Source organism: Stenella coeruleoalba (assembly GCF_951394435.1).
Source record: "Stenella coeruleoalba genome assembly, chromosome: 1".
Classification (NCBI taxonomy): domain Eukaryota; kingdom Metazoa; phylum Chordata; class Mammalia; order Artiodactyla; family Delphinidae; genus Stenella; species Stenella coeruleoalba.
Window position 1 is genome coordinate 6,850,630 of NC_137169.1, and position 8,610 is coordinate 6,859,239.

Here is an 8,610-nt window from a genome sequence, read left to right on the forward strand (position 1 = left end):
CCACTTGGAGGGGCACCGAGAGCTGCTCCCAGAGGTGCCCAGGCCCCAGCTCTCACGTGTGTTTGTGTGGAAACCGAGGCCAGACTCCAAGTTGGCTTCCTCCCCCTTCGGAGGCAGTTATAGGCTGAGTATGTCCCCTCCTGCCCCCAAATTCCTGTGTTGAAGTCCTAACCCCCAGTACGTTGGGACGCGACGTATCTGGAGACAGGGTCTTTAAAGAGGTGATTAGGTTAAAATGAGGTCACTGGGTGGGTCCTAATCCAATAGGACAGGTGTCCTTGTAAGAAGAGATTAGGATGCAGGCACTCACTGAGGGATGACCGTGTGAGGACACAGGGTGCAGACGGCCGTCTGCAAGCCAAGGAGAGAGGCCTCAGCGGAAACCAACCCTGCCTACACTTGGACCTCCGACTTCCAGCCTCCAGGACCGGGAGAGAAGGGATGTCTGTTGTTTAAGCACCCCACCCAGTCTGCAGGCTTTGTCAGGGCTGCCACAGCAGATGAGGGCAGGTGCTCTCTACCAACTCTGGGGGAGAGACATGCCAGGGCAGGGGACGGCAGCCCAGCCCTGGGACACCCCCTGACACCCAGACCAGCAGAGCTGGGGGCCCTCAGCAGGCTTAGGGGAGGGGTAAACTGACAAACGCCCTGCAGACTGGTCATGAGCTTGGCTTTTGGAACTCGACATTCACTTTGTTCTTCAGTCGCCCCATGAGAAGTTGAAGCACCGCGGGATCAGGCGGTCGGTGAGCAGGCCGCGTCCCACACCTGGATTCCGTGGCATTTGTCAGACGATCACGAGAGGCGGCCGGTGCCCCTGAGAGCAAGGCTCTGGCTTTCCTTCAGAGTTCCCGGTCTGCCCAGCTGGGGATCTTCTGAAACAACCTGTCCCACCAGTCAGGGAGGGGGACACCTGTGGTGACAGAGCCGCTTTCACAGTCAGGGCTGGGAACACCCTTCCCCCTCCGCACCAAGGGCTCAAGGTCTGCTCAATCCACCGCTGGATTCCTGCACGCCCCCCTCCCCCCAAACCTCACCCTTCCTACAGATCTCTGGTGCGGGGTGGCACCTGATGGGAAGGCCACAAGACGGTCTTCTCCCCCAAACAGCAGAGCCTGGTCCATGTGCCTGCGGCCTATGGAAGGCCTTGAATGTGACCATGACCCCAAGATGCTCTGAGAACGAAACTATCCGGCAACCATGTGCCAGTTTTGAAAGCTCTTGGGAGCAGGACAGAGCCGGGCCCGGGCCGGAGGGATGCAGCTGCAGGGGGCACAGCCTGGTGCAAGGAATCCAGGCCCGAGGAGGCCGCCTGGAGGTTTCTGCCCCAGCAATGGGCTCTTATTGTTATGGGTGGGGCAGGGGCCAGGACGTGGGAGTTCAGGGTGTCAGCCACCGGCCAGGCCACCGCGAGGTCGGTCGCTCGGTAGCCCTGGCCGCAGAGGTGGGGAAAGGCGTCCAAGGGAACTTCTAAACACTCAGCCCCTGGCACGGGCCTCTGCAGCCCTGGCTCTGTGGGTGCCAAGGAGCACTGTGCAGCACTCAGGGACGCTCTCCTGCGCACCTGGGCCCGGGGTAGACTCTGACTCTGCCCCGGCAGGGTCAAGGGGCAGCCTCTGGTGCCGCAGCGGGTGTCCCACGGACACGCAAATGCAGCGCAGAGACCTCACTGCAGCAGGGCCCTCAGCAAACAAAGCCGGTTTAGCTCTTGTCATTTTGGGGAGCACTGTCTGACGTGGGGTGCTGTTCACACAACCACTGGGTTCCCCCCCATTCAGACACTGCCCACTTGGGGCCTTGTCACTGGGCCCTGCTGTGAGTGAGCCGGTGTCTGATTAGAGAGCTTGCAGGCTCTCCCCTTCGGGGCCCACGGGTTCCCTTTTCTCTGCGCTGGAACTTCCCAATCCCCACAGCAGGGTTTTTCATGGTGAACTTGGGATGCCATAGACTTCTCTCTTCCTCCAGAGCCTCCAGCAAATGCCAGAGGGTGGGTGGGCACGTGGGCCGGGGGTCATGCCCACACCTATCCCCACTTCAGTGGGGCCAGAAGAAACCCAAAGGCTGCTCGAGGCTGCCAGCTCGGCCTGGGCTCCCCTTCTGACGCGGCGAGACGAGGCGCCCCAGCCTGACCTCCCCCTGCAATCACAGGACACACCTGGCCCAGCGGTGAGGGGACAGTCCATGACCCTGCCGTACTGGTTCAGAAGGAGCCCACCACCTTGCAGGGGAAGAAGGGCTGAAGACTGCTTTTGATAGGCAGGTCACCTTCTGCAGGGAGACAGAGACGGTTTCGTGCTTATCTTATCTGAAAGGAAATGACCCCGCCCATAGCTGCTGCAGGCTAAGCCGCCCAGCCCTTTCTTAGGTGAGAACTGCAAACACACTGGTCACAGATGCTTATCCACATGCATGTAAGATATGGGTACAGACTTAGAAAAGCAACTTGTGGTTACCAAAGGGGAAAGGGGGGTGGACAAATTAGGAGTCTGGGATTAACATAAACACACACACTATATAAAAGAGAGAAACAACGAGGACCTACTGTATAGCACAGGGAACTATACTCAATATTTTGTAATAATCTATAAGGGAAAAGAATCTGAAAAACAATATAAATATATAACGGAATCACTGTGCTGTTCACCTGGAACTAACACGACATTGTAAATCAACTCTACTGCAGTCCATCACTAAAATACGTGGTGTCGGGACCGCGCCGCCTCCACAGCTAAGACACAGTAGAAAGGGGCTTATCGCAGGGCTTTCCCTGAACACAGAATATTCTCACACTTTGAAAATGCGGCAACATCCGGAAGAGTCACCGCGAATGCTGTCGGAATCAGGGGATGGGAAACCCTTGGGTGAGACTTCGAGGAGTTCCAGGAGGTGAACGGGCAGATAACACCTTGACCAAGCAATCAAAGTGAACATCACCGGGAACGGAACAAATCCAAGTCGCCAGCCACCACCAGGTAGGAAGCGAGATCAGGTTTCTGTGAGATTCCAGCCCAAGGTGCAGATCCTGCATCCACTCCCGAGGAAGCATCAGGCAACCCAGGTGAGGGAGGACGTCCTACACAATAACGGGCCTGTACTCTTCAAAAAGACCAGCCGTGAAACACCAAGGAAGACGGCAACACTGCTCCCGACTGAAGGAGGATAAAGAGACATGAAAACCAAGTCCCTTTGCTATCGGCGACCTTATTAGACAACTGGCAAAACCTCAACAGATCCACAATCAGATTTTGTTTCTTACCAGACACACACACATATTTTTTTTTTAGTTGCTTTGCCTTTTTCCTTCTTCACATAACACAATCAGATATTGGCACTGCTCCACGTTACCCTCTGCTTTGGGGAGGTGTACGTGGTCACGCAAGAGACTGTCCTTGTCTTTTGGAAATAAATGCACACTGAAGGATTTAGGAGTTGGGGGCATCAGGTCTGTAACTTACTTTTTTTTTTTTAATTTTATTTTTGGCTGTGTTGGGTCTTCGTTGCGGCACACGGGCTTTCTCTAGTTGTGGCGATCAGGGGCTACTCTTTGTTGCGGTGCGCGGGCTTCTCATTGCGGTGGCTTCTCTTGTTGCGGAGCACAGGCTCTAGGCGTGCGGGCTTCAGGAGTTGCAGCACATGGGCTCAGTAGTTGTGGCTCACGGGCTTAGTTTCTTCCCGGACCAGGGATCGAACCGTGTCTCCTGCATTGGCAGGTGGTTTCTTAACCACTGCACCACCAGGGAAGTCCCTGTAACTTATTCTTACATGGTTCCAGGAAAAAAATAATTGGAGAGGATAAGTAAAGCTAACATGGTAAAGTGTTAATGATGGGGGGAATCTGGAAAGTTAAAAATAAACGATTGTTGAATTATCTCTCAGTTTAAAAAATTATTATCAAGGCCAAGAGACAAGATGGAATCCTAAAAGGGGCACTGACCTTGAAGTTCTAACCCTGAGCCTCCTGCTAACAGCTCTGTGGGCTTGGGAAAGTCTCATCAGCTGTGGCTGGAGGGTGAGCATCTCTGGGTGAATCCCCTGGGTTATGGAGGATCAAAGCCTGATCCTTGCAAGACCTCAGGAGCCTGATGCAGCTTGTGATGCCAGGCAATTTCTCTGAGGATAAAGTCTAAGCTGCCCTCCTTCCCCAACGAGATAAAAGTCTTTCTGTAAAGGAAACTATGTCAGGCATTATGATGGGGTCCCAGGGGCCAGGCAGGCGCTTTGTGGGAACTTGCCTGCGACTCTCTCCAGCCTCCTGCGGTGCATGGCTGCATTTCGTTTTATAGATGGCTTTTCCCACTTAACGTTGTATCATACCGTTTAAAAAATATATGACTTATAGAGTTCATGGCCAGTAGTTACTGGCAGCATAACACTTCTGGGTGGGGTGTAGTCTATAACTTACTGAGCCCTGACTTTTTGAACATTTAGGTTGCTTTCAAATTCTCATCACTGTGCTGGCTAACATGCCACGCAAACTCCTTTGTGCGTCCAACTTGGCATGTAATCTGGTTTATCTCCTTAGACTAGATGCCTACAGATAGGATTGCTGGGATCAAGGGGTAGGAACCAAATATTTTCTACGTGGATTATTCCCACTTACATGGCCAATAATAATGTAGTAAAATGCCAGTTTCCTCTGCATTTATCACATTAGTATCCTGCCTTACTATTTTTTTCCCTCTAATTTAATGAGAAAATGGTACCTCACTGTTGTATTGTTTTGAGTATTCATGCTTTTACTATTTCGTCAGAATGTCCTTTGTCCGTTTCTCAAGGTATTTGTCAGTTTTTTTTAAAAAAAATCAACTCATAAGAACAGAGAGAGCAAGCCTTTGTGTTGTCATATTTTAAAATATTTTCTGGGGGACTTCCCTGGTGGTCCAGTGGTTAAGAATCCGCCTTCCAATGCAGGGGATGTGGGTTTGATCCCTGGTCAGGGAACTAAGATCCCACATGCCGCGGGGCAACTAAGCCCATGTGCCGCAACTACTGAGCCCACGAGCCACAACGACTGAGCCCGCGCGCCACTAGAAAACCTGCGTACCACAGCTAAGACCCGACACAGCCAAAAATAGATAAATATGAAAAACTAAATAAATAAAAATAAAATATTTCCCAAGACTGGAAGGGTTGAAGAAGAGGACTGATTTGCAGTCATTTGAAATGGTTAGCGAGTGGGTGCCTGGGCTGCCAGAGGCTGAAGATGAGATTTCCCATGCCAAGAGGTCCTTCAGCAGCAACAAACTCATCCCCCAAAGAAAGACACTGAAGGGTCCTTAGCAATACAGTCTGGGAGGACCTAGGTCAATACATGAACCTGTTGGACAGGTCTTACCAAGTCTCACACCAGCAACATGAGTGCTGACTTCTGACAGGGAATAAACTGTCAAAGTCCCTTTCTAGCTTGGATACAAGTAATTTTCTTTCTTTCTTCTTTTTTTTTCTTTTAAGAAGCAGGTGGATCACATTCAACAGACAAGACGAACAATTCGCTTCCCTTTTATGGCCAGAGAAGGACACATGGGCTTTCTTAGGAGGCCTTCCCTAAGCATCACAGAAAACATCCCTAGAAGTGAAAAGAAAGGTTTCTTAGGAAATGTCTTTTCTGTAGGAGCTGCAGCAGGTTCTCTTTATCACTTGAAAAATACGTTGTATTCAGTATTTTTCAAAAGAGGGGGAAAAAGACAAGACAATCTTGCAAAGAAAGTCTTGGGCTCCTTTTCAAGTACACATGAGCTCCACGCTGCCCACAGCCAACCAGCCTGCCAAGGACGGGGTCTCCGAAATGGTTGGTGGGATCAGGTTGTATGCGGGAGGGGGGGAGGCAGCCCCGCTCTCTGTGGGTCTCTGCAGCACCTGAGGCACATCTGAATGGCTTGCTACAAACATTTTGACTTGAACAGCCGAGAAGCAGGCCGTTTAGTTTCCCAGGGACCAGCTGGCCTCCATCCAACAGCTCTGAGACCTGGAGGTCAAGTGACTATTGCAGGCTTGTGACCTCACTGCTGTGACACCCAGGTGACCTGTCTCTACCAAAGTGCTGACTATCTTCAGTCCCTTGGAAAGAACTCAAGTATTTAACAGAGAGGACCTATAATTAGGGCAGCATTTGGTACTCTTATCTGGAGGAAGGAGAAGAGGAAAGAAGCTCTATAAAATTCCTGCCTTGGGTTCACCAGAGGACACCACCAGATGTTTGAATCTTGAAATTACACCAGGAAGGGGCCAACCTTCTTCCATAGATGAGGGTTACTTGGATGAGACCCTTCAATGCCAGGGCAGGACAAGGCCTCGGTTTTCTCTACTCTCAGAGACTCCAGGCCGCTGGCTGCCCTCTTCCAGACCAGCCTCTGCCTCTGACCTCAATTTCAGAGTTGCTGAACTCTGGAAAGAAAGTAAGATCATCTAGAACAGAGATAACAAGAGATTGGGGCCTGCGGTTTAGAGATGAGCAAAGATAAACAAGACTGTCCTTCCTAAATTTTACAGCGGAAGCACTGCATCTGGCAGAGGGCTGGGTGGACGGCAGCCTCAATGCACCACACCGAACTCATCTCCCAGCCTGACCAGCTGCTTCCCCCGATCCCCATGGTCAGCAGAGATGGCAGGAACGCACCGAAGCAGGAGGCCAAGGGCCCAGAGTGGCCTCGCCAGCTCTCCAGGTGCTTCCAAGTTACCAGGGCCACGCTCTGAGGGCGAGCTCTGGCCCCTCGCACCTTCCAGGGGCTGCGCTGAGGCGCCCACCTCACTGGGAGGCTATGGCGGGGGCCGCTTCAAAGGGGCGCCCCCTGCGGCGATGTTCAGGACAAGTTCATCTCCCAGGCAAGCCTAGCATCATTCTGCTGGCCCAGGGCTGTCCCGGGACAGGAGCAGACACTGCCCGCTGGGCGCCTGGCCAGGGGTCCAATCAAGACGCAGGGCCCAGAGGGTGGCCAGGGCCACAGGGTCAGCAAACAGGATCCAGGCAGGGGTCACTGGACCCGAGGGAAAGCAGCGTCGCCGCCACCCACCTGACGACGTGGAAAGCCCAAAGCAGGCGGCCGTCTCCGGGGCCGCGCGAGGTGCGGACGATGCTAAGATACAGGTAGAGGGCGATGGCCACCGTCCAGAAGAAGGAGCTGGTGTTGGCGAAGGTGGAGAGCGCGCCCTGCAGCACGCAGTCCCACGAGGGGCCCTCGAAGTCCTGCAGCACCCCGTAGAAGTAGGAGGCGGCCGACAGCAGGTCGGCCAGCGACAGGAAGAGCAGCAGGCGCCGCGCCCGGCTGCGCAGGTCGGGCCACAGGGCGTGCGTGGCCACCAGCAGGCCCGAGCCTAGCGCGGAGAGCGCGCACGATAGCAGCACCACGGCGCGCTCCGACGGCACCAGCTCTGTGGGAGGCGCGGGAGGTGGCATGGTCAGGAGCGGAGCGGGCCGGGGTCGGGTCGCCGCCGCCGCCGCCGTCTGGGCACAAACCAACGAGCCGCTCACATCCCGGTGACCACCCCGCCCGCGTCTCGGCCCCTCCCGGGCCCTCCAGGTCCGCCGCCCAACCGCCCAGCGGCCACGCCACGCCCCTATTCCTAGGCCACGCCCACGCCTCCCGCCACGCCCCCGCGCCCTCCACGCTCCACCCCGCGGCGCCCACGTCCGGACCCCGGCCGCGCCCCGCCCCCGCGCCCCACCCTCGCCCTCACACCACGCCCCTGCGTCCTCCACGCTCCACCCCGTGGCCCTCACGTCCCGACTTCGGACCCGCGGCTGGCCCCGGAGCCTTTCCCGCGAGCCCCACCCACGCCCCGTTGCCGCGTCCCTGTGCCCGCGTCCCTAGGCGCTCCCCGCAACCTCCGGCCCCATCCCCAAGTCCCCGCCCCTGACCTCCCACCACACCCCTGGCGCCCACGCTCCACCCTGCAGTCCCCACGTCGTCTGCAGCGCCGCATTCCTCCCCCCCACCCCCCACCCCCCCGCGCATCCTCCAGAGGCCCCTGCTCTTGCCAGCCGACTAGGACGTTCAGTCCTGGGGAGGGATGCACTGACAGTTTGGGCTAATATTACCTTCTTTCTTTACGGCCAGCATGTGTGCGGGGGGTGGGGGGGGTATCTTGTGGGGGTGGAGGCAGCCTTTCCACTGGTAGCAACAGCAGCTGTCAAAGTGATCCTCGTTCCTTAAGCAGCCACACCGGAGGTGTTCGCTGGTTAGGGTGGCGGTGGTTACTTCCTGAACGGGGTGTTTCCAACTTTTCTTACAATGAGCACGCTATTTTTTAAAATAAAGCTTATTGTGTGAAATTGTTTTAAAGAAATTGAAACATTAATTCCCAATTTTACTGGGTTTTCTTTTTTGAAAATTTCATTTTTAAAAATTTGGATTACCATTCACGTACCGTAAAATTGGCCCTTTTAAATGTACAATCAGTTATTTATAGCATACACACAAGTTTGTGCAACCATCCTCATTATCTAATTCCATAACATTTTTATTGCCTCAAAAAGAAACACAGTCGTGTCAAAAAAGAGGTAACAGGTCCCAAGTGGTGTCGCTTGTGCTACGCGTCACCAAACCAAGACTTTAACCTAACTGCTGTTTCAAGCTCTCCTACGAATGTAATCTTAACCAGTCAGTCTGGAAT

At 54.3% G+C, this 8,610-nt stretch overlaps 1 protein-coding gene across 1 annotated transcript in view; it reads right to left on the bottom strand.

The window, feature by feature from the left end:
• The window catches only part of LOC307195692 (solute carrier family 2, facilitated glucose transporter member 5), a gene marked incomplete at its 5' end in the record, with an annotated part of 59,237 nt that extends 51,743 nt beyond the window's left edge, over nt 1-7,494 (bottom strand). Inside the window, one exon of the mRNA XM_079940038.1 lies at nt 7,011-7,494. Within this exon, the coding sequence (XP_079796164.1) occupies nt 7,011-7,393 (383 nt within the window). The remainder of the gene's footprint in view (nt 1-7,010) is intronic.
• Nucleotides 7,495-8,610: the final 1,116 nt, after the last annotated feature.